General features: G+C 38.8%; 1 protein-coding gene across 1 annotated transcript in view; it reads right to left on the reverse strand.

Moving 5' to 3' along the window:
- Positions 1–26,104, reverse strand: part of TRPC7 (transient receptor potential cation channel subfamily C member 7) — a 57,385-nt gene that overhangs the window by 23,283 nt on the left and 7,998 nt on the right. Inside the window, exons 2-3 of the mRNA XM_040573705.1 lie at positions 15,533–15,715; positions 1,017–1,181 (exon numbers count right to left, since the gene is read on the reverse strand). Of these exons, the coding sequence (XP_040429639.1) occupies positions 1,017–1,181; positions 15,533–15,715 (348 nt within the window). The remainder of the gene's footprint in view (positions 1–1,016; positions 1,182–15,532; positions 15,716–26,104) is intronic.

Genomic DNA, 26,104 nt, shown 5'->3' on the forward strand with positions numbered 1-26,104 from the left:
GAGTAATATTACCAATGCCAGGGGTCATTTCTATCAGATTTAAGTACTTTGATAACCCTCTTGCTGAGGACACTTTACCTTGTAATGGATGGTGTTGCTGAATGTAAAATGAACTTCTCCCCTCCCACCATTTTTTCTCTCTCTATCTATATATATTTCTTTTACCAAGAGTAGTGAGAAAGCTTTTCATCACTCTGCCACATACCTATTTATCTCAACTCGTTTGAGCAGTTTCTCTTGAGATGGAAACCTACTTACAGAGTTCAAACCACAGACAACTCAGGCTTTTACACAAACTAATGTTTGGTTCTGGCCCTGTGACCTCTAAGCCTTGGCAAAACTCTCCTGCTCCATTTGATGCTGTGAGATATAGCATGGCCATATTTAGGCACATGGAAGTTTTCCAAGTTTCATCATCTTTTCCCTCAAAACTGTAAAGATTGTATGATTAAGTCTAGTCTTCTCTCCAGCACTAAGCTGTCTACCATGGCTTGCCAGAGTTTCAGGCACATGTGCCATAATAATGCTCCACTAACTGAAAATATAAGATCAGAAAGGAGGAAGAAAAGGAAGAAAGGAACCTTGAAAAATGGACAAATCTGTTACACAAAGTACAGAAAAGTAATGAGAGTCTAAACAGCAGAGTGAACTTAAAGGGCAACAAAACTCTTCTTTTAGTTATTCCCCATTTTGGTGGTTCTTCTATTCTTTCTTCACCCCACTCCCATGTTGTCATCCCCTTTCCATTTATTATTGTTCCTATTTTTTATTCTCACTTGTTGTCTCAATTCTCCTTCCCCCACAGCCTTACTTTCATTAATTTTGAAGATGAACCTGAGACCATGCAACAGGTCTATTTGTGTCTATCAAGCAACCCCTCAAGATAGCCCTCCTCTGAGGTAATTTTAGAAGATAAGCACTAATCATTCCCAACAGTGGCACAGAAACATCTGTGACTTCATTCCAGGCCCTGAATAGAGATCACCATCAACAACATGCACTTAAGGAGTTTTTACCTTGCTGCAGGGAGCAATCCAGTAGGCTATAGCGAGGAAAGGCAGGCCAATGGAGACCCCGAAGACAGCCAGAAACTTCACAGCTATAGATTGCTGCCGTAAGCCTGAGAGGTTTTCGTACCACATGGTGAGTAATTGTTGCTGGCAGTTGGGGTGGGCAACAAACTGTAAGAGAAAAAGAAGCATAAGTAGCATTGTCTGAAGAGAATGAGATTTCAGTGAGCAACCTGCTGAATATGCCCAGTGGAATGTCACATCTTTGTAGTCCAACATAGCTTTTGGTGTTACAAACAGAAGATTGCAGACCCAACATCTGTCAGTGGCCAGCATGGACAAAGCACCTCTGTGGGGTCAGGGTCTGCAGCTAAGACAGTCCACCTCACGATTCAGAAAAGAAACAGAGAGGCACTTTGATGACAAACTCAAAAAATCTCTGTTAAGTTGCTAAAGACACAGGCTATTGAAGTAGTAGCTCAACACAGCCCTAAAATTATATTGTTTCTATTCACTACATATTGACCTAAAATGAACCATTCTGCACTATTCTCCTTCTCTTGTAACCCATAAGAGGTCTGGCTGATATTTTGCAGTGAACAACTTTAAATACTTTATCTCAAATTATCTTTCAAAAACGATGGTTCATTCTTCACTGATCAGGCAAAAAGACAAATTTGGAAGCAGAAGGAAGCACTCTGGTACAGAAAGTACACATTTTGTATCCTGCAACTGAGATTCTTCATCAGCTTATTGTTCAGAGGAAGAAGAAAAGGCAAGAAGCAAACAACTGAAAAGGGCAATTTCTTAATGGGAAAATGACAGCACCACTGGATCCCTTGAAAGAGTTTTATAATAAAAGATTAAGCTTCTCTATTTCATATTATTCTTCAGAGTGATTGAATTTAGCATGTGACTGTCTTTAATAACAAAGAAAAATAATTAAAAGGAAAATAACTGAAAGAAAAGATGAAAAATAAATATGTTGCTAATGTAGCTGATTACATTTGGAGAACCGACTATTTCATTTATGAGTTTGATGGGTGAATAAAAGTTCTTAGAAGGGAAATGTAAAACCCTCCACTATTTCAAAAAGCAGAACTTTCTGGAGGGAGGGAAAGGTTGGAAGACTACAGAAAGAGGAGAAAAGTGGAGGCTACTGGGGGTCTGTGGCAGCTGTGGCCCCACACAGGGGTGTGTTGCATGGTGGACACGCACCAGGTCTGACAGCTGTTGCCTCACTCCAGCCCTTTTCCCTGCAACCATATGGAGCTATTTCAGCTGTCCCCAAAAACCTGTCAGTCCAGATACACCTTAGAAAAAACATTGCTCATCCAAATGCATCCCAGAAAAGCGATACACAAAGCTGAAAACCAGAAAATTCTAACTGCGTTTTCATCTTCATTGTCTTTGCAAAGATGATCACATCAGAAATCTAATGGACTATTTTCTAGATGATTGTATAATAACAAAACAGTTACTTGATTTTTAATGACCAGTTCATTGCTAGTGCTCAATGAAATACAGTTGTACGGCAATTAAGATGGCTGTGGAATAGTGCATTTTCTTTTTAACAGCACATTAATGACCATTTAAAATACACTTCTTCAGATGAATTTGATAGGCTTCGGGGTAGGGGAGCTACGTTTCTCAAAAAGAAAAAGAAAAGGAAAGAATGACTACCTTTCACTGAATAAAACTTCCAGAGTGAAGGAATTTGATAGGTACTTTGGTTGAAGCGGAAGCACTAGCAATAGGGAGGACTGCAAGGGTCACAAAAAGTGGCCATTTAAAAACATTAAGTGCTTTACCTCCTGGTCAGAAGTCCTCCAAAATGATAAGGACGATACATCAGAATCTGTGAGCTCAAGCAGACTGTTTTCCAATGTTTCTGCTTTCAGAAATGGCTGCAGCAGCTTTTCTGATCCCATGTCATACACACTCCGGTAGATGGTCACGTTTTTTTCCTTATGCCATATATGCCTATATGATTTACTAAAAATATAACACTTCTCTCCAGCCTATCAGTTACATATATTAAGTTGAAAAGGCTTAAAAAAAAAAAAAAAATCACATGCCAATGTGAAAAGACAGCTTAAATAACAAATTTGCCAGCGTGACATTTTTGAGAGCTGCTGAAAGACGCAGCCGCATTGACAGCTCCAAAAGTCAGCGTTCTGTGCTACAGGTAAGTAAGCTCTGGATGAGATGTGGCTTTGAATAAAACATGGAAAAAATTCTCAAAGCCTTTAGTGTGCATTGAGAGTCCAAAAGAACAGTTTTGCACAGAGAAATAAAGAGGATGTTTTAGAGATGACTGTAGATAACTCATTGGATGATATCTTTTCCACATTGCTGTCTAATCTGATGTATGACAGCTCATTCTTGTAGCTTATCATGTATACGTGTTGTGGGAAAGCACTTTACAGCTCTCTTGACAGAGAGCAAGACTATTTCCTCAGCATCTGTATTCTAAAATGCATGAGTTTCACTGCACAGACAATAAAAAATCTTTATATCCCTATAACTGAAGTTCCTTCAGATCCAGAACACTGTAAAATAGAGGCACTTCTGTCTTTTGCTTTCTTTCTAGTGTATCATACAGAGAGGGGACCTGTGATGAGGACCCAGATATTTCTGCTGGTCAGTATTAGCACTGCTGTTGCCTAAGCTGGGAGTGGTTAGGTGCCCTGCAAACACCCCATGCAGCACACCCCGCAGTCCCTATGTGAAGGGCATCTCTCCCACCTGGCGGCAGGTACTGGATAAGTGACACACAGGTGACAGAAAAACAGGAAATTCTTGAGTGCCAGCCCATGTTGAGACAACAAACAGGGGAAAAAAAAAAAAAAAAAGAAACCACCACCAACAAAAATCTATCTCAGAAAAAAGTGCTGTAAATCTATCAACAGGAATAAGAAAACCTACGGCAAGATAGGTAAAAGGCAGAGACTGGCCTCAGATGATTGGAATTAATCATACAGAAAAGAAAAAAAGCATGTTTTTATTACTGAAATAATTGTAATTAACTTATGAGTGCAGAAATACACCATCTAGGCAAAAGAATTAACCACTCAGACAGGTTTATCTTGCTCTTCTGATGCACATGATGCTAAATAGCCAAGGACTGAGGTAGGAAGGAAAAACTCCTCAGTGAGGCAATGCAAACAGTTCAAAAACTGCATGCCAGAACCAACAATGCAAACCAGAGACTTTAACATCCCGCTTTCACAGGAAACACTCCTGTCACGTTCCCTCCAGCTCGTCCCTTCACCCTGTAGTGCTGGCAAACATCAGCAAATGACAGCTGCAATTCAGAGGAGCAGTGGTGTGTTTAATCAGCAAGTGAGAGCTAGAAAAGAAGCCGCATCAACAGATTTGCAGGAGAACATTTGTAATGTCAGCAGACACTGCAAGAGGCAGGGATGAGCCATTTTTCTTTCAGTCATGTAACTGTGTTCATCCCCTTGAACCACTTTTCTGAGTTCATTATTAAACATTTGCCTTTTGATGTAGTTTGTTGCTTCTGCAATCCTTCACTAACACTAACAGGCTTAAAGCTGCAGCACCTGCTTATGGGAACCCTGACTTGGCTGCATGATGCTTCCAACACTGGAGATCCTAGAGAAAACACCAAAATTATTCTGATGACTCATTTGAGTCAAACACCATCACCCTGTGCCTCTGTACCACCTCGTCTCTCTGTGCCACCATGTACAAGGGAAAACAAGGTGAGCATTGCATGGTGTGTATACACGGCTTCTCGTGTTTTGTCAGGGATGTCAGCAAGGAACCAAGGAACAATGGTGCAGCTGGGATCCACTCATATGAAAACGCAGGTGGGACCTGAACCACATGCATCACGTGCTCTGAGATGATGAAAGTACCTTACTGTTATTAGAGAACTTCTTGTTATACCTCACAGAGTTGTTGTGTTGCTGCTTCCAGCAGGATGGAGGCCAGCCCTGATCCAGGGCAGCAGCAAAAACAGAGGCAGAGAGGGCTGGAAAGCAAGACTTGCCCTCCTCCACCTCTGTGCAGAAAATGTCATGTTTCTTGCACCAAATCCTTCATCAAATGAGACATGAAATCATCCTTGTTCAGTCGGCTGCTAGAGATGCTCTGGGAGTACCAGAAACATAGGCAGAGGTGGAAGAAGCTCAGAAAGCAGGATATTACTGTTGTTTCCCTGAAGGGTAAAAAATTTACTGCCATTTCACCAAAGAGGATCAGCTGAATCAAAGGGTTAAACAGGTGCTCACATGCACATGACAAACAAATTAAAAAAAAAACATATTTTTTTTTTTTACTTTCAAAGAACTTATTACTTTTGAAGATTCATTTGATAGTTAAAGCATTTTTAAGGTTTGGGACCTAAATATCTACATTTATACTGAATAAAAGTTTTTGTTTGAACTGAAGCATTTTTTTTTTCAAAAATCTTGGAAATAATAATAAAAAAAAAAAGAAAAATACATCAGAACAGCTTTTGATCTAGTAAAAGACCCCCATACTTGCAGTGCTTTTTCACCAATGCAGAACAGGAGATGAAAGAGCACACTGAAAATTACCAAAGCTTTCTAAGAAACACGCAGTAGAGGAAAAGGCCAATATATATACACACAAGCCTTTTCTTATTCTCACCTTGTACTCTGTGTTCTCTGAACCTCCAAGTGAACAGAGAGAGCTTTGTTTTGAATAAACTATTTTGAGATACCTTAACAAAACAAGATGGGACATATTTATTTCATGATCCAGAGTTGGGGGAAAAAAAAATCTGCCTTCAGCAGTGCTCGTGTTGCTAAACTCCAACAAATGCGGTTGACAGAGGGTAAATATGGTGGGAGCTTGGCTTTCCACTTGCTGTTGGGCCTGATAAGAAGTGCAAGGAACACTGCAGAAAGTTTAAGAAAGAAATAGAAAAGTACTTGGACTCAAATCACTATCCCCTTATTTATTAATTTAAAAAAAAAATAAGTGAAGTTCCAACCCAAACATCCATGCTGTGGGACCGTGACCTCTTCACAAATAAGATCTACTCCAATTACAGTTAAATGCTATCCATGGCCACAGGCCCAGTTTTTAAAACCCTTTGCACCAGAGTAGCCTTACAAGGGAAAGCACATCAGCTGGTCCAAATTCCTTCATCCAGGAGCAAAAAAGAATTTAATGGATCCCTGTTCAACTTGGATGAAAGAAAATTCAGCAGATCAAACCAGCTTCAATGGGATCTGACCACAGCATAACAATAAACCCTGCATGGGAAGGGTGTCCTGGGCTGTCACAGTTGCTGCAGAGACACACAGAGAACATGAAGCAAGGAAATGTCCCTGCTCTGAGGATTTCTGCAGCTTTTCCTCTCTCCCTGGGGTTCATTTGACTGTCTAATGTCATTGCACAAATATTCATGAGGTTCTTGCTCATCCTGTAGATGATCTTTATGACAGCCTTGGTGAATATTCAGACCTGGTATCTGGAGTCAAACATCAGCATTTATAAACCTCTTGGTAAAGGGAAAAAGATTTTATTTGCATTCAGAGCCCAGATGACCTGAAATTATCAGGACTAAATAAAAACAAATTGTGCAACCTCGATCTCTGAGTTATTTTTAAGGCTTAAAAAAAATAAAAGGTATTTATTATGCTTTTAGTAATAAACTAAGCCTTTTGTAAAACCTCTCACGTGCGCCTTTCTTAACTAAGAAATCTTTCTTATTGGAGCAATTTGGCAGTGGGGAAATACATGCTTGCATCAGATCCCAGGGCACCCACGTATTTCCCAGTTTTAGCTAATATCTGGATCCACTTGCTGGTTAACCTGAGTTTTCTAGTGCAAAATGCTGATTTTGAACACTTCAAACTTTAGCATAGCTACTGTCTGCAACCATATATCTTTCCTGTGACTCAGTCTGCTCTATAAAAGCAGGCATGTTGTTTGGGATAGATGTTCTGCTAAATCAGCGAGCACATTAACAGGGTTGGGATCTCACTTCGTAAAAGTGACAAGAAGCTAGAGCTAAGGCAACAAAGGTCAGCACAGCATCCCAATGCTGGCGTAATTGCCCAAGCTACCCATGCAGTGCAGAGCTTTAAAGGAGGCAGCGTGGTCCCATGAGAATGAGCAATGTGAATAGAAACAGGATTTGACCGGGCACAAAATATGAAATGGGAACAAAATATTAAACAGGCACAGAATAAACCCAAATAAAAACAAATTAGCCTAATATAAAACAAAAATAATGGGGTAAATAAAGCTGCCAGGACCATTTCAAATGCAATTTGCCCATTGACAGAAATGCTCTCTAGTGCGAAGTGAAAACACAAAGTTAATAATCCTTTTAGTAATGGATTTTTTTATGAATATTTTTTTTTTATTGCTGATGTTCTCTCATATTTTCAATTCATGTTATATAAAATTAAGTCTGATAAATTTTAGATATATAACTAGAAAATGTAGTGTTTACACAAATTCTTTAATTATTTTGGTTTAAATGCTTTTCTGTCTAAATTTTCTTAATAATTTCAGTTATTTGAGACAAGAACAGGGGCTCTTTTTTGTGCTAGGCATTTTTCTCTAGAGTAGTGAATATGGTGGTTGGCTCCTGAGAAAACTGCAGTTTCACAATCAAATGAGTTGCATGTTTTACGAAGAGATTTGTTGCTAATGTCTAGTATGTCTTTTTACATGTATGAGTAAGTCTTATCATTGAATTATTTATCTGAAAACAAGCAAATGAATTAGCAATCCCAGCCTCCAGGCTTTTCATATCTCTGCAGAATCAACCCCCCTTGGAAATCCTTATTATTTAATTACTCATCTGAAAATGTGCCACAATAAAAAGCTACCAAAAAACAAGTTCTTTGCCTCTTCCTCTCCCCAGCAAGTGTGCCAACTCTTTTCCTTGGCTATGTGATGAAGAAAGGCTGAGCTGCTGCTCACGCTCTTGAGTACACCTCCGCGGTATAGATAGCTCCACTCCCAAGGCTACAAGACTTGCTTGTAAGATAAGACTCCTCACCATGACGTAGACAGTCCCCCCAGAATTATTAAATGTAGACATCTACAGGTGTGTGACAAGAATAGAATAGATACAGCTTAGGTCGCTACCCATGGAAACATCCAAATTTAAACACCACTTAGGAAAATTCCTTCAAATTGAAATATTGAATCTTACTCTTTTCTTGAGGTTTTATATCCATCCCCATCTGATTTTCCATCCCAAATACACATTAACATGTCTACTGCCTATGGGGAGATAGAAGAAGCCAAAATTGGGGGCATCTAAGGTCAGGTTTATAGCAGACAATATAAATTGTTCTTTTCTAAGAGGATTTTAATATTAATAAAGATATTTTTAAGTCCTTTTGTCTATGATGGAGATACATGCAAAAGATTTGATGTGTTCCTCTGCTCTCTTGTCAATGTCTTGATGAACATCTAAGACACTGTGACACTTTGCAAATGAAAATAATTAAGTCTGCATATTACAGTAAATTGGGAATATTGCAAACACCACTCAGGATGGAGAAATGATTCATTCAAGTCTTGAGAGGATGTATGTATGGGCAGGAAATAACAAAATGAGATTCATCTTGGAATAGAAAAGAAATTAAAACATCTGGGCAAAAGAAAATCATCAGAACCATGAATTTTAGTGGGAGGAAGGAACCTTGCTAATGAAACAGCCAGAGACATAGAAACTGCTTCTGTGATGAAGGGAGGTAACTTCTTCCTTTTTTTAATCTCTGAAAAAAAAATAATGCACAAATAAAAATATAAAAAGAGTAGTTACATGGATAAATTTAAGAGTCCACAATGACCTGGGTGTTTACCCTAGTCACACAGAAACTATTGAACACACAAGACTGTTCACATAGAAACTAATGACATTTATACAGTACTGACTGGCTCCAGTGATGGAGACAAGAGGCACTTTTCATCCCTCACCACAGTCCCAAACATCAATGAATGACCTCACTAAAACATTCTTGAAACTAAAGAGTTGAAAACAATTGACAAGGAATTACAGAAAACAAAAACAAAAAACCTATTTCTGAAAGCTTTGTTTTCTTGAGGAGTTCTCCTCTTTGAGACCTCACTTTTGGATGGTAAAACATAGACCTGTCCTGCTTCAAGCCTTTATCTGTGCACTTTACAACCATAGGAAAGATCAGTGCTCATCCCATGGGAAATTCCTAACTTTCATCCTGTCCCAAAGAGGGACAAACAGCCACAAGAGACATTTTCTGTGACCTAGACAGCTCTGAAAGCTGTGGAGGTGAAACACTTCATTTGGGTTACTGAAATGTGGTTTTCCGTTGGTGTTAAGGAGAGCACATAGGCTGTGAGCGAGGCCGTGGGTGGTGTGCCCTCTCCACCTCTGCCCTGCAGCATGCTCCCCAGGGCACAGCCTTGCAGGAATTTGCAGGATAACTGCAAACTAAGAGCACTCAGAGCTCGCCCACGATTGTGCGTGGCACAGATATGCTCATTGCTCTCTGAAGAGAGGAGTTGCAGTACTTTTTGTTGGCCCTAGGCTTCCTCTGCCCTCCATTCTCCAACATATTTCCTTGTGCCCCTCTCGCAAACACTGAGCTTTCCCAGTCTCCCTTGCTAGCTGAGCTCTGCTCCAGCCTGTGCTTGGGACAGAGGCTGGTGTTGCACACTTTGAGGGGCAGAGCTGGCCCCTCAGTGGGAGCAAGGGCTGCTTCTTTTGGCCATTCTGTAGTCTAACTTGAGGCTTCCCTGCAGCATGGAAATACTGCAGCTGGTGCCCCATTCAATGGGGAAAAGCACCCTGGAAGGCCGTTTGTGTACAAGACATTGTGCAAGGTGAAACTGCATCCTCTGAGCAAGTGAACGGGGAGCACAGGTTGTTGCAGCAGTGTACAATAGCTAGGACTTTTCATGTCCGTGAGTATCTGAGTCGCGTGACCAAGGCAGTGAAAAAATTATAATCTAATGCAGCCATGTGTATTCTGTTTGGAGCATCCTCCATATGTTAATTATTAATAATACATTTACGAGAAAAGTTCCTGTTCCAGCTCTCCATTAAATAGGATTTAAACAGCCATCTGGTGTTCTGTTTAACTCTTATTAATTTATTTTTTTTTTAAACCCAATTTGTGTGTCTTACTGTTAATTAATTTTAAACTCGTGAAAGAGAGAGGTGCTCTGGCTTTGTGATAAATATGAACTGAGCTGCTGAGAAAATAGAGATGGGCACTCAACATTTGCATTTAAAAGAATACAGCAACAATGAGTCTGACTTTGGGGAAGAAGAGAATGAATGTCACCTCCTACAGAGAAACAACAGCTTTAGACATAAAGGTAAACGTCAACGTATAAACCCCCTGCCAATATTAAAGGATGACAAGAAAGGAGCATAGCAGCATGGACAAAGATGAGAACAGAAAGCACGGAGTGTTCTGTAAAACTAATGTATACTAGTAAAATGGTTTTGTTATGGTACATCCAAAAACCATGTTTCTACACTACTGACTGTCTGAGGGAAGAGTCCGAGAGATCTGGCCCAGCTTCTGTATCTACAACCTCTCACTAGCAAAAATCACACCCTTGCTTAATTAGAAATGAATTCGCACACGGGGGAAACTTGTCCCATCTTTATATTTCTAGTATCTGATTGGAATTGTTCAATTGTTTCAAGAAAAGAAAAGAAAAAGCACTTTTGTGCAATTTCCAATCAAGAACATGAAGTTAACTCTCACTTAGATCTTACAACCCTGTCGCTAACCAGCTGTGGAGATAGGGAAAGGTCCACTGCTTCAGGGCAGATGAACTTTTAAGGTATCAAAATTCTACTGGAATTCACTTAGTTTGGGGCTAGTCTGGTTCTTGTAGAGCCCACATGAAAAAGCATAGAAGAGAAACTGGTATGGTTGTTGAGATTGGTTTTATTTTCTTTCACTGGAACCAGAACTCAAATTTAGTATCTCAAACTTTTGGTTATAATCCATCTGAAACAGCCAATCTAAATAATTAGTGTTTAACCTTAACGCTGCTTTTTAATTTTGCCATTTCCACGAGGAGCTGCTGAACTCTGCCACGGTGCTTGCTCTCATGCAGCGTAGGAGAGGGCTGGAAGCCATCGCAACGCAAAGGACTCATGTGCACAGCAGCAACACAAAGGGCTCTGCTGCTCATCCGGCACCCAGCCTTTCTCCTCCCTTTGCCAGCAGCCCTGCACAGCTGGAGGAGAAAGAAGTCTGTCCTTGACTGGGGTATACGCATGCAAAGCATAATTAAATAATACTGGGGATGACAACAGTAAATTTTGCAACAGTTGCAGAATATGGGCTAAAAGTCAATTTCTTGAAAAGCATCCAGGACTTAATACATGCCCGAATGTTTGCAAATTGTTTATCTCACTCTTGACAAACTGTTCTGATTGTAATAATTTTCAAGGAATCATGACTCATTAAGATACCTAATTTGAAGGGAGAGATAACTCTGAAAAACTTGAACAGAGGACATTTGAGTGCAGTTTTCCAAGAATCCTGGGGTACAAAGTGGTTTAGTTCTTTCAGGTATAGAATTAGAGTAATACGGTTTTTAAAGACGGCTTTTAAACTACTGTAGTTTTGGCTTTTTCCTTGCTGTGAAATATGTACAAGCAGAGTCTCTTAATTCTTCAGTGACCTTCAATATAAACTACTTCAATTATGTTACAGAGAGTTAAACTTGCTTTCTTGCCAGTGTGCTATATATGCTAGGAGGTTGTTTGTCAGAAAAAAAAGGAGAAGGAAAGAAAAAGGAGAGACAGACAGGGCTCCAAAGTCAGGAGCTTCTCATGCTTTCTTGAATGAGTTGAGTGTTGAAGTTTCCAGCTGCAGGTTTACTGGATGGAGGAGGTAAGAAGGATTCTCTCCTCCTTTTAGCATACAAGATATTTCCTGCACCATCAGGGTGTGATGGCTGAGCAGCTCTGTCCTCCCACTCAGTTCAAAGCCAGGTTGCCCTTGGAATTCAGTATTTTCAAGCAGGGATTTGCCCTTCAAAAACAGAGGCTTGAGAAGCACTGTATTTTTGGCTAAAAGCAACCGTGAGGTTGATGGGCAAACTCCCTGTTATGCTGCTGTACATGCAGGGGAAGTGCAGCCTGTACCTCCAGCCAACTGCGACTTAGGAACACGATTGCTGAATTTCAGGTGAAGGAGATATTGTGATGGAACCAAAATTAACACTAATAATTTATATTGCATGTAAATTAATTGCATCCCTAAAGTTTTGATAAGGGTATAAAGGAAATAAAAACCAGAAGATGACAGAGCTGATTTAAATCCATGAAATGCAAAGTGATGGCTCTCAGTTTCAGGGTTGTGCCTCCTTTGCCTCTTCCCAACCTCAACACTGTGGGGCCTTTGAGGGGAAGGACAAAGGACAACTCTGGTGAGCGGGGCAGGGTGTGGGAGAAGCTGGTAGGCCAGCTGCTGCATTTAAATAAAAACACCATTCTTAGACACTGTGGATGTTGCGACTGCACTGCGTTAAGTGTGATGAAGTAACAGACTTCAGGAAATTTAAATGAACAAGGAAGATTTTCAAAGTTTATGCAAAGGCCTGATGAAGTTCCACAGACGCAATTTGCTATCCTGCCTGAGGATGGGAGCCCTTGACACCTTTCACAGACTCTGGATATAAAAGTGTGATAAAATGTGTTAAATAATAATTTTCAATATAAATTGTTCTCTGCAAATTTTCATCAAATGAAGCTTACCGCAGGCACTTACAGTACTAATAAGAAAATGTGAAATAAGAAGCTAATGGTAGAAATAAATTTAAAGAAAAAAATCAAATATTTCTTAAAATTTAATTTGCAAATGCAAATATTTAGTCTATGGATTAACTTAATAATAATAAACCCCACCACATAACATTGAACAACATTTTTTTTCCTCTCAGACAGACTTCTCTGGGGCTGTTTCTGGGTGAGTTGCAGACAGCCCTGTCTCAGCACCCAGACTTGGCCAGGGCGGGCAGTGCTGTCAGACAAGTTGATGAGGTCTGGGGGTCTGTGTACTGTAGGTGGAAGTCACCCAGAGCACCTGTCTGCATTTCACATTTGGAGGGCCAGATGATGCCTTTGAGTCATTGCATTAGCTTAGGAAATTGAAACTTGAAATTTGCAGAATCAGTCCAAGAATTTAGTAAATTTGTACTATAATTCACTCTCCATCTTACCCTTCTCTATTATATGATTTTTCTTAAAATGAAATAGGTTTTATAACACAGGTTTTGTATACTTAAGCCTAAATGTCTCTCCGATGGATATAAAAATTGTACCTGAATTCTATTGCCTCTTAAGGAAATCATTACTGTGTTACCATAACACAATTACTTTGTTCAGCAAGTATGTGTAATAAATATCAGTCTATTATCATAAGTCACTGCCAGTAACCAAAATCATTCATCTGAATATTTATCTGTATCTCTGCCTCCCACAAATGAAACTATCTTACTTTCAATTTAGCAGTTAAATGCTCATCTTACACACAGACATATACTGCCTGCTGAAATGACTATTCTGAAAAGTGCTAAGCTGAGAGTCACCATGAGATTGACTAATGCTCATGTTTATGTTTTGTAATTAGTTTAACAGTTATTATCTGTGAACAACAAGTTTCTGATCCAGAAAGGATAATCAGCTTTCCTGGGCATGGGAAGTTATTTATACATAAAGAGGCCAACTGCATATGACCTACCACAGATGCTTTAGATTAGTGGCCATACGTTAAGAAATAATACACAAATATAAAATGCAAGAAATGGAGGAAATGTTCATTTGAAACAGGCTGTTAGGACAAATGTGCTCAAAGCAGCACTATAGAATTCAGCCCTTGCTAATGATCTTGGTATCTAAAGTATGACACAAATATTTAGAAGAATACCATTTTTCTTGTTTAAAGAAAACTTCATACATTGAAAGGGCTTGATCTGACCAGCTTTGTGGTAACTGTCGGACTGTGGGTCACTGGGGGCTGCTCCTTGATGGTGTGCTGTGAGCGTCTTTTAGACGAGTTCATTTTCTGAAAGAGCATCAGAGCAAGTTTGGTCCCCTGTTACCAAAGCAACAGCTTCAATAGCTGAATTTGACCCAGCTTGTTGAAAAGCGTCTTACTAAGCACAGCCTGAGATGTTATGCTCAGTTTCGGTGATGGAACGATGCAGACATACAACACCCTAAGAGGAAATATCTCGCTCCTTACCATGAGTTCCTGTGTGAAAGCAATTAATTTGAAATAAGAGCTTTAAGATTCCCTAACTAATGGCTTTCATAATAGGAAAAGACCTTCTCTGGCCAGCACAGTAACACAGTCAAGAGGCAAACTGGAGCAGGTGATGGGTTTGTAAGGGGGAAGAGAGAGCAGATGTCAGCATACAAATTTGGAACACTCTTCCAGATCTGTTGCAGGAGCCCAGTTCCCATCAATGCATGTTGAAGAAGCAATTAATTGGGACCGCGCAGACCCAGGATTTTCCAGAATCAAATTTTCCACTCACAGAACATAATTCCATAAAATTAATGTTTTTTTAAAAACTTCTAGAATTCAATCTTTTTTTTCTTCCTTTTTTTTTTTTTTTTTCAAAAATTTACAATATATATCTCCCTTCTATTTACTAGATTTGATGGAAATCTGCACACTTAGAATATGGATGGGAGTTTTAGGAGAGTGGACTTCTTAGCAATCTTTATCTGTTTTAATAAGTTTCCAAAAAATAAAGAATATGAGTTCATCAGATTTTTTGTTTGTTTGTTTAAGGTTTTAATCTAACTCTGAAAGAAAATCCTCAAGTTATATATACATATATATTTAATTCAAATTCCACTTTCCTGTGGACTGCTATAAAGGGTCTTGACTATGAAGAAATTGGTACTTTTTGTATATGTTAGTTCTGTAACAGTACAGAAAAGGGAACATTTTTGATGGTTGCAAGTGCTTTTGGAGAGTAACTAACCGGAGCCGTGGATCAAAGGAAAGCGATCAGGGAGCATTTAAGAGCAGACTCAGGCAACCAGAAACTTGGTCTGCTAACTTCTATCAGGCTGTAAAGTCATCCCCAGTCTAAACAGAGATCTAGACTGAAGAAAAGACAGATAGTCTGGGACCAGTGAACAGCTGATTTGTATCCTTTGCTTTTATAATTTTTGGCCAAAGCTGCCACAACATCTGGTAGGTTCATCCCTCACCTTTCTGTAAGTCGCAGCGAAGGAAGGAATACCCTCAGTCTGCTACAGTAACAAACCCTGGTCCCTGCTGAAATCTTCTCAGACTTCATCCATATATCCATGTCTACCACATTAACAGAAATGTTGCACCTTTGCAAATATCCCTCTCCACATAAAAGTATGTGAGCAAATCATGCCATAAAATGCTAAAACCTGAGGGACAGTCCTGGTTCCACTGAAATCCATCTTTCACTTATTATTTTACAGGTGACTTCAAAGAAGCATAATTTAGATGTGAATACATATCTGGCAGACAATCAAATAAATAACTTACCTTTTTGACCTCATATTTAATAGCCAGTTTAATTCTGCTCAGACTTGGTCGATGGTGCTCAGGGCACAGATGTATGTTCACATCTCCATTCAGAATCGCCTCTACTTCTTCAGTGTCTCTGCACAGGTCCAGTACCCCCACTACAAAGTCCTTGCATTGCATAGATAGCTTCCTATAGTCATTCTAGGAGGAAAGAGAGAAACACAAGCTATTCAGTTGTGCACTTAAGAGCATGCCTCAAATAAACAAATAAAAAAGCCAGAGAGAGCAACTGTGAGCAAGGTTACTTTTGCAAAACCTGCTGGCTGGAATAGTAAGAAAGCACTTGATTTCAGCCAGCATGCAGCTAACTTTTTGCAAATATATATATGAACTCCTCCCACAATTAATTAGCAATGTTCCTATCAGCAGCATATTTTACATTACAAAAAAAACCACCACACTCTTCATGGAACAAGTAAACAATTTATAAAGGAATTTTGATTTTAATCAATCATACAACCTCTTCTCTTTACGTGACTTATCTTCTAGAAATATCACAAGATGTCCAAAGGTCTTTCTAACGGGTTTGAATTTACATCAAATTTTACTATTTAGATCCTTTACTAATAACTCTTTCTTTAATAACTTTTGAGGAGCTACAGATTGCTACGTCTAACTGCAGCATCACACCCAGATGCGTTCAAATGAATGATATGCTTGTAATATCAATTTAAGTTTCAAATGTATTACCTAACAATTTGACAAGAGTGTCCCAAAAGAGCATCCAGAGGGTAATTTCTGTCATAACTCTTCTCCAGGAAATAGGACCTCAGAAACTCGACGTGATTTCCTATGAAATAATTTCACCTTGCAAACCCAAATTACACTTATGGGAAAAGAGATGGTATGTAGCTGACTTGATAGCTGACTGGAAGAGTAATTTTACTGCCTTAAATTGTGATTGATTTTCACATGCAGACACTTAAAAATGAGGAAAATGCCACCATCTGAGCAAATGCAGTAAATTAGAACACAATTAAGGCTACCATTAATATCCTGACAAAATGGTGATATTAAAGACTCAATGCAACAAATAGAAATAATAAGCATAAGACAAGCTCTTACTGACTTGAGAGATCTTTTCAAATTAGGTTTGATGAGTTAATTAAATTCAGCAGCTTATCTAATTAAGAAAACAGCCAAAAGAGAAGATAGTTAAACCTGACTTTGATGAAATGATAAGAGTAACCTGGCTTTGTACTCTTATATTTTCTAAATTATTAATTCTTACATTTACACATAGCAACATATTGGCCTTCCTTGTTGGACAAAGATCTCAAAGCACTGTGCAAATATTAGTCAGTTGGGCAGCACAGCAGTGGCTAAAAGATGGTGTTATGCTTAGAGATGACTAAATTTCTTTGAACAAGTTTTTCTGTTCTTTAGAACTTAGATGTTCTGAGTAATTAATATTTTCTTAACAAAGATGGTCTGATAATTTTTTTTTATGTTTTTTGAGGTTCATCTGATAACCCCTACACACACTTTGTTTACCAGGCTGAAGGTTATTTTTTCCCGGGTCAGGTCAGAATACAATGTTGTTGCATTGCCTTTTTAAATTTGTAGGTGTTTATTTGTGCAGCAGCCACTTTTAGGAGTCTGCAGCCAAGGGAAATCACCAGCATCAAGTTTACTTCCTAGGCTTGTGGTTTCATGCACAAGGATTTGCCAACAAATTTGGATTCACATTAGCCCATTAAAGAAGTGATGGAGGAAGCAGGGTTCCTGTCGCTGCTCCAGGTTCCCGAGCCCTGGCCTCCTTTTGAGAAGAGGAATTCTGCCCCAAGGCAGCTCTCCTGCAGCATGGAAGAGCTGTTTCACCCAATACAAAAAAATTTGGTAGTCACAGGTAGCATGAAAGTGCTTCAGGTATGGGAGCATTCTTGCAGAACTGGGAAGCTGCCAGTTCTGATAGGTGTTTGGGAGAATGGGCTGAGGAAAAAACCTGTATTTTTGTGGTGACATCTTCTGTGAGGGGAAACTTGTGTGTTTACATCCCATCTGCCCAAAATTTTGAAATCTGATAAAGGTTTCCCTTTTCCTCCTTGAGCACTATAGTCAGCCAGCACGTTCTAACTGTGGTGTTCACAAATGGGAATAAGCAAGAGCTTCCAACCTTCATTAAAAGGGGATCTAATACAACCACAAGCATGTTTTTTTCTCTGGTAGAGCAGGAACATGTCCCATAGAAGTAACTGTGGCATCAAGACATCTATCAAAGGGCCAAATTAGGACAGTAAGATTTAAGGTGTCTTCAAGGTCAGGCAGAAAATGATTGTACATTTACATCCAAATCTAATACCTAAGTATTTTGTGGAGATAGGGTTTGTAGAGTGAATGTTATCAAATACAGTGCGAATTAGAGTCTGAAATGTAAATGAAAGATAGATTGCACTCTGTGGATTCAAAGCACTCCTCTCTAATCAGTTCTGTGCTTTAATCTTCACCCTGCCAAGATATGTTTCAGTGCATAGAAAACTTGCCTGTTAGCTGAGAGAATAGATGACCAAACAATTTGGCCTGGAAGTAACTGCAGGAATTGTGAAGAACAACCAATATAGATAGATCTAAAAATAGATGTAGGCTGGGAATGAAATGTGTAACTGCCCCAGGTAATGCAGACACTTAATTAGCCCAGCAGGTTGAAAAGAAACAAGGGTGAAAACTTTGGTAAGCTGTAATAATGTTCCCTATTTACACACTGTTTAGAAAGTTCAGAAGCTTATCTCTTAGCCAGCACATTTTAGGTAATTCTCATCACCATTTCCACATCATCTGAACAACTAGTATGCATTAGCTCTGATTAATTTTCCTCTTCTGCTTTCTTTAAGGAAATTAGTTTAGTTAGCAACTAGGAAAGTGCAGATATAAATGGCAGACTCCCAGCTGGCAAAGTCCATCAAAACCCAACTTTACTCACATCGTCTCCAAGCCTAATGTTGCGACTGATTCTGTATGTTTGCAGAAACAATAAATGATTTTTCTGTACAAAAATATTTACTCCAATTTTAAAGTATACAAAAGCAGCAACACATATACAACCCAGCAATCTGAGATACAGGATGTGCGAAGAATAAAATAAAATAAAAAATAAAATAAAATAAAATAAAAGTACCTTCCACCCAATCTGCAGCTGGATGGGAGAGCAGCTTATTGCTCTCAAGAGACATTTCTCACGTGTTAAGACAAACCTCAAGGATCACTGCAAGTGCTGTGTCTTCTGACTAGGTGCCTCATACAAAAAAATTGTAATTTTGTTCTGGCTTCCTTGATGCTCACTGTCAGCATAGAAAATCCTATTCCATTTGATGATGAGAACACAGATCACTTAGTGATTCTCCTGAGGTCAGTGTCTTTCCGTTTGCAAGCAGTTTGTTGGCTGTATCTTTACTAAAAACTGAGATTAGAAAGACACTGACAGACAAACATCTCCTGACCCAGGCTTGCACAGAGAGCTTTGCTGACGCAAGAAGAAATGCCCTACCTGTGTATAAAATCCTGAATTATGAGTCACAGGAAAGGGTAAAAATCTGACAGAAACCTAGAAGATTTACAAGCACTGTGCACACGGTATTGGTGTATATGCCAATGCTGCATCAACTGCCTGTATTTCACACATTTGGGGGCATCTGAGATACTGCATAAGGAGTGCTGAGACAAGCTTTTGAGAAGGATGAAAGTGCCCAGCCCCAGGCATGGCTTTGGGATGGGTGGCAGAGTCAAGAGGAAATCCAGCTCAGTTCTCTGCGCAGCGTTGCAAAAGCAGACAAGTTTTGTCCCAGGCAGTGACTATAACCCAATGCTTCCTGAGTATTCTGATTAACCACAACATTAGAGAAGTCTGAAGAGTAGGAGTTTCATAAAGCAGATTAATTAAGTAATGAAAACCACAAATCATATATGAGAGATGCTGGGGTCTCATTCTCACAGCTTGAGTGCTGGCAAGCCTTGGGGAGGAAGATGAAGGATGCAACCAAGGGCACAAGAGTGCCAGTCTGCTTCAGATAACACAGTATTTTATTTCCTATAGAGACAGTGATCAGAGAAAAATCTGGATAACACTTGGGAATGTTACAATATAATTTTTTAAAAGTAGAACATAATAAAAAAAATCCAAATCAGTCATTTCCTGCTCCTCCTGCCACTGTTGTGCATGTGGAGTTAAAAATGTCTGATTTTGCTGTTTTGAAAAGCCTAATAGTACTTGTCATTCACTGCAATTTCTCTGAGTACCGTATTATTATCTGTTGATTATGTTCTAAATGAACTCTGTCATATCTCTACATCTGTTCAAAACCACCCATACTCCTTCAGCAAAGGGCTGTTTCAGGTCAGAGAGAGACAGTCTGAGTAAAAAGTTAAGTGAAATGATGAAAGTAAGACCAGTCACCTGTCTTGGTTAGTTAACGAAAAAATAACTATTTCAAAAGCAATCCTCATCAAAGATTGAAGAGGAACATCCTCATCCAGGGGAGCCTACCTCTGATAATTGTTGTAGATTACTCAGTACACAGTTGCTGCTGTAAATGGGGCCACAGACCCACAGGATAGTGCACAATACATGAATACAAAACAACCTGCACCATTCATGAAAATCACTCCATATATTACAGTTTAGGGCATTTAATTAAATTCACTCTAATAATTACTTCTAAATAATATGCATAAAGAGCAGGGCAGGCACCACCACTACTAATTGTTCTGTTAGCCTCTGCTAAATCTACAAGGTGAGACTTCTGATCAATAAAGCTAGTATCACGGAAAAGTCTAGTATCACAGAAGCATATCCCTTTGAATATACAACAACATATTTGGCTCGGGATGATTTTACCTACAGCCTTTTTTCTATTTAAGAATTACAGCCTAACGTTGCTTATCAATACACGTATTTCTTGGCCAAATAAATGTCAGCTGAGAAAAAGGGGAGCAGAGAAGATGGTTGGTCTATATACTGTATAAAGTTCTATCCATCATATGTTGCCTGTCTTATAAACCTGGCTTGCTGGAATATGAGGGTTTCCACACAAATCCAAGACATCTTCAACTCATGACCATGCACGTCCAGCACCTGTGACTGGTGCTGTCATGGCACCAGAAAACCTCTGCATGCTCTCAGTATGTTCATAGGTTAATTGCATGCCACAAACCTGTTAAATCCAACCTCCTGTCTGTGAGCTGTGTATTTGGCAGTATATCTGGCATTTCTGCCTAGCATTAAATTTGCAGTACACATGAAAGCTGTAGGCATGTAGCACAGAGACTCTTGATATCTCCTTGAAGCTCTTGGCTCTTTGTATTTAGTCCGCATCACACATACACATATTTCACGGAGGGAAATACTGCATTGATGAGATAATCATTTTGAGAAGAAGCAGCAGAAAGGAAATAAAATGTAAAATGAATCTGTAAAAATGAACAGAAAACTGCCCCAAATAAAAATGCATGTAGAAAGAAAAACAAAGGTAAGAGAAAGGAGGGGGGAAGCCAGTAATATTACATGCCAGATTTGAAATGAAGATTTTAAATAACAATCACGTCAAATACTCAAAGTGCTTATAAATATTTACCAATTAGATTTTGCATGAAAAATGCAAGAGCCAGTTTAGAAGCTGTTGGACCAATTTCCTTCTGGGTATTTACACTGTCTGTGACTGGCCATATGCTTCAGAAGGAAAAAAAGCACAAGGCTTGTGGGAGGGAGGAAGATGAGAGGAGTTGCTAAGAAAGGTCCTAGCACTGCTCCTGCTCCTGTAATCACGTTGTCTTCTCAGGGGCACTGAAAACCCTTCCCCAGAGCTCAGTTGACTATGCATGTAACTGCTGGTATCTTTGAATACAGCCAAATGCATTTCTATTACTTCCAGACTAAACGCCTGTATGCACAGATGATGCCAAGGCTACAGAGTTAATCTTCCAGAAAGAACAACATCTCGTTGGTTTATGTTCTCTTATTTCTTAAGTGGCAGCACATCATTGACTTTTTAGAGATTTGAGTGTGCTGTGTCATATTCAATGGGCATATCTCTGAAAATAAAGCCAAGTGCTCATTTAAAACATTTCACTACTCAGGTGCATGTTGCTAAGTCTGTCTGGAGGCAGCAACAGATGCCACTGGTTCATTTTGAAACGACACAGACCTTGACTTCTTCACCCCCAAAGAGCATAATATAATAAACAAGCTGTTCAAATACAAGAGTTTGACATTTCAAAAATGTGCCTGTGTTGTTTTCCAAACAATTTGGTACTTTCTAAATGGAGCCAAGTTAAGCGTGGCACCTGCATTGCTCTCCGAGGAGTGCCAGGTTGCAGTGTGGCAGTGCAGAGGGGCAGTGCCCCAAGGCAAAGTGCTCTTTTAAATCCTGCAAGGGAGTGTCAGGGGACAGCAAGAGATGTGTGCAATAAAAGAGCCCAAGGACAAAGCAGACAGTGTTGTCTGTGTTCATATTATTTTTGGCAAAAGAAGTCCAGAAAAAAAACAGTATGCTTTGAGTGAGGACCAAAAATTGTGTGCCTTCCAATGAGCCATGAAAATATCATCCCTTGCATCATTACGGGGATTTCAATGGCAGCTTCACTGACTGATTCATCATAGGTATCTTTTTTTAAATTTTTTTGTACTTCTTTTCTTCTCTATAGATCAGGCTTTCTAGCTATAATTCATCTCCTCATATGCACTGCTGAAGCTGATCTCTGAGACATCTCCCTTCAACAAGGAGATGGAGCTGTATGAAAACAACCCACTGACTGTAGTTCATCTTGTATTTATTTTCCGGCAGATACACCAGATCATTAAAGAAGCTAGCCAAGACAGTGATAAGGATTTCTGTGGTGGACTTAGGAAATCCCTTAAAATTTATAACTGTGCTTTTATAGCATCTTTCACAGGTCCAGATGAGTAACATTGAGTAAGCTTCTGCAATAATAGATCATTGATGTTATACCAGATGTCACTAAATATAAATTATGTTCAACAGAAGGTTGTTTCTTTCCATTTTTTTCTCAGTATAAACCTCATTATGCACTATGATTTATATCCATTATCAGTTTATAAAACTGAATGCAGAGTAAAGTTCATTAAAGTGATAACTATGAGAAACAGATCCTGTAAATTTATCACTGAATATTCCAAGAACTTTAAAGTTTAAACAGTCAAAAGCAGCAGAAACCTCCACATTTTATTTCTATTATTTTTCACTGCATCTGTTATATGTCTACAAACTATACCAATATATACAGCCTCTGTAGGACCTAAACTAACAAATAAATTTAATACACTTTCCATTAATAAAAACATTGGAACAGGGAAAATACTTCACTTTTATATCTTCTTAAAAGCTTTCATTTTATGCAAAGATCTTAAAACCAGATTTATTATTATTTTTTAATTGTAAACTAAAATTACTTTGGCACAATGGTTTATTGGGGGAAGTAAATACAATAATCTATTCAAATATCCTAGGAAAAAAAAAACAAGGACTGAGACCAAAGGCAATTCCTAACTTTTTAGCCAAAACTTTAGATTACCTAGCATAAGAGATTTTAAAATCTTTTTTTTTTTTTTTTTAATTACTTGGAATTATTTTTTTCTACTTCAAACTTAAAATATTTCCTGTACAGGCGAATACTGAAATTGGCAGATCATTTGACTTATTTAAAGTTCTCACCCTGAACAGAGTATAATTCTTTTTTTAATAGGCATTTAAGAAGTTACCTGAAGAACACTTCTTGCTCCTGCACTCCTTTCACACAATGTCACCTTCATCCTGACAAATACTGTCGCTGAGCTTCTCCATAGCACACTAGGGCACAGAATAAAATCAATCTTATTCAGCAGAGAACTAACACTTTATTCCAGGTCTCTGTAGATATTTAAATACGCTTACAATAGAAATGATGTTGGTTGACAATTTTTATTTTTATTTTTTAAATTAGAGTATTTAAAACTCAGAGTTGGCACAGCAGCTTTTCAGCATAAGAAAAAAGCTGAAAAACTTTGATTCTTGATATGCTTCTCTTTCATAAAATCTCAGCTGGTTTTCAAACCCACATCACAAGTAAGCCATGTGTTTTTGATTGCTCAACTAATTAAAAGGTGTTTTTTTTACCTTCCTGCAGATTTTCTCAAGCTCATTTGAATGTTTATGCTGAAACACCTGTTTTCAGAAGACAGCAGCCCTGGATGTAACATAAAACAGGGCAGGCTATACAGGGGTATTAGCTAAATGTTTTGGCATTCAAAGTGCAAGGATATGCACATTCAGCGAAGGAGGTCTGTCTCCTTGTTGACAGCTGCCTTGTTGACAGCTTCTCTTTATTAAATACAAAAGACACATTTCAGAATAATATCCTGCTAATTCTATTGGTGAAGAACTTAACATCCATTAATACCAGCTGCAAAATCAAGCTTATGATGATGCAGTGCAAGGCTCAATCCTTCTGCATTATTCTCAAATATTTGCTTGCTCTTTCTGTGGGAATATGACACTGAGAAATGGCTTTTCTTATTTTTAAAAGAGGAAGAGCCCCTTGCATTAAAGGAACATTTATCACGACCTTAATTCCATCGTCTTGCAGAAAGAATTCCTTTTCTTACCCCATAAGCATTTCATAAGAGCAGGAGCGCAGCGCAGTGCAGGGGTTAACTTATATTTTTGTCACCTATTTTGTTTTCTTCAAGAGCACTTGCACACAACACAGGGATGTGCAGCACATCTGCAGACCAGATGTGGTAGATGTATAAAAGCAAAAGTTATCTCTGGGCCACTCTCCTCATTTCACACACCTTCCATACTTTTTCTGTGTGGGATTTTCCCATGTTTATTACTTCCCTGACCTTTCTGTTACCAGCTCCACTGGCAGAGATCAACATTTCCTATGCAACTTGAGACAGATTAGGTAGTTTGCACTAAAACCATTAGCTACTCTTCCTCAATTGTATGGCTTATTTCAGCTCAGCTGCTTAAAACCCCCATGTTTCCTCATAACCAGATGGAGAAAATAATGGATTTAAATTTAAATCAATCAATTGCTTAACACAGCTATGCTTTTTTCTCTAAGCTAATCTAAATTTGTCACTTTCAGCTTGCTTAAGTCCCATCTCTCAGAAGATTTTTGATTACAGGGTGCACCAGTATATAAGGAGGCAGACTCCTTTTAATGGAGCCTGAAAGTAATGCTGGCTTAATTGAGAGCCACGATACAACTACATTGATTACTAAAACAAGTGTATGTCTTCCAGGTCTCAAACAGTCAACAGCCACAGTTCCCAATGTCCAACAACAACAGCTCCTTGGAAAACCTAGAAACAAGCACCGGTGTACAAAGCGCTGGTGGAAGAAATACTTGTCCCCACAGCACCTAACCAGCAGCTGAACACTTCAGAAAAACGTGATTTCCAATTGCAGAGTTCTAGCACCGAGCTGTATGGACATCAATCCTCTCCCTATGAGCACTAAGAAATGGTGCTGTGGCACTTTTTTAAGCAAAAGTATGAATATAGAAAGTATATAATTGCATTTCTCTGTTCTGAAATGAGTCCAGTTCCTGATGATTGAATAGTGATAATGAAATTATCATTTATTGGCAATTATTATTGGCAATGAGCAATTTCTACACTGCACTGGTGTAATTCTCTGCAACAAATTATATTCCAGGAAATTGGTATTTTTTATCACGTAAATGCCAAAAACCATAGACACTAAAGTACCTAGCACCATTTTATGGTAATGTAAAATTGTTTGTATACCATTCCTGTTTATCCACAATCCAGTGGATAGTCTGTCTAGATGCAGTGAGGATGGGTTCGTTATAATTATCTACAATAACAACAATTAACAACACAATGAGCGATAAACTAAATCACTTCCCATCTGCATCTACTTTGATATTGGACTTGAAATGCTCAGAATGTATGACTTCGTTTACATTCATTAATACAATATGAATTCCCTACAGTGCCTTGGATAAATGTACCTGACTCTATTCTCCCATCTGCTGATCTAGTGTTATTATTCTATTCAGAGCAATAGTCCTAATTATGCTCTTTTGTAGTTCCAGTAGATATCCTTGCCCAATGTGAATAATAAGCAGCAGTCTTTGGAAACCAGTCATCTTGCTCATCACAAACTGCTTGGCTCCTAACTATTCCCTAAAAATCAGTGCGCTGGTATTAGCTGAAAGCTTGGGCATTTGGTGTTTCCAATTAAACACAAAGCTTACCAATATTGTGTTACTCTGATATTGCAATAGTAATAGCATCATTTTCCATCTGTTTTCCCCATCAATAATTTGATTTCATCTTTCTGAAAAATGTCTTCATCTTTGGTGCTCTAGAGTATACCTCTTGGTACCATTTATTGCCGAGGGGAGGAGAAAGGGTAATTGCATTACTGTGCAATTTTATATCCATAAGTGCTCTGAGAAAACTCTCTAAAATGAATGGTGGGTGTGCTGGTAAGGGCAAGCTCAAAGGCACACAAACTCCGTGCTTGCTGTTGGAGGCCTGGCATGGAAAGGGCCAACAAGTCTCCT

The sequence above is a fragment of the Cygnus olor genome, chromosome 14 (genome assembly GCF_009769625.2).
Source record: "Cygnus olor isolate bCygOlo1 chromosome 14, bCygOlo1.pri.v2, whole genome shotgun sequence".
Taxonomy (NCBI): domain Eukaryota; kingdom Metazoa; phylum Chordata; class Aves; order Anseriformes; family Anatidae; genus Cygnus; species Cygnus olor.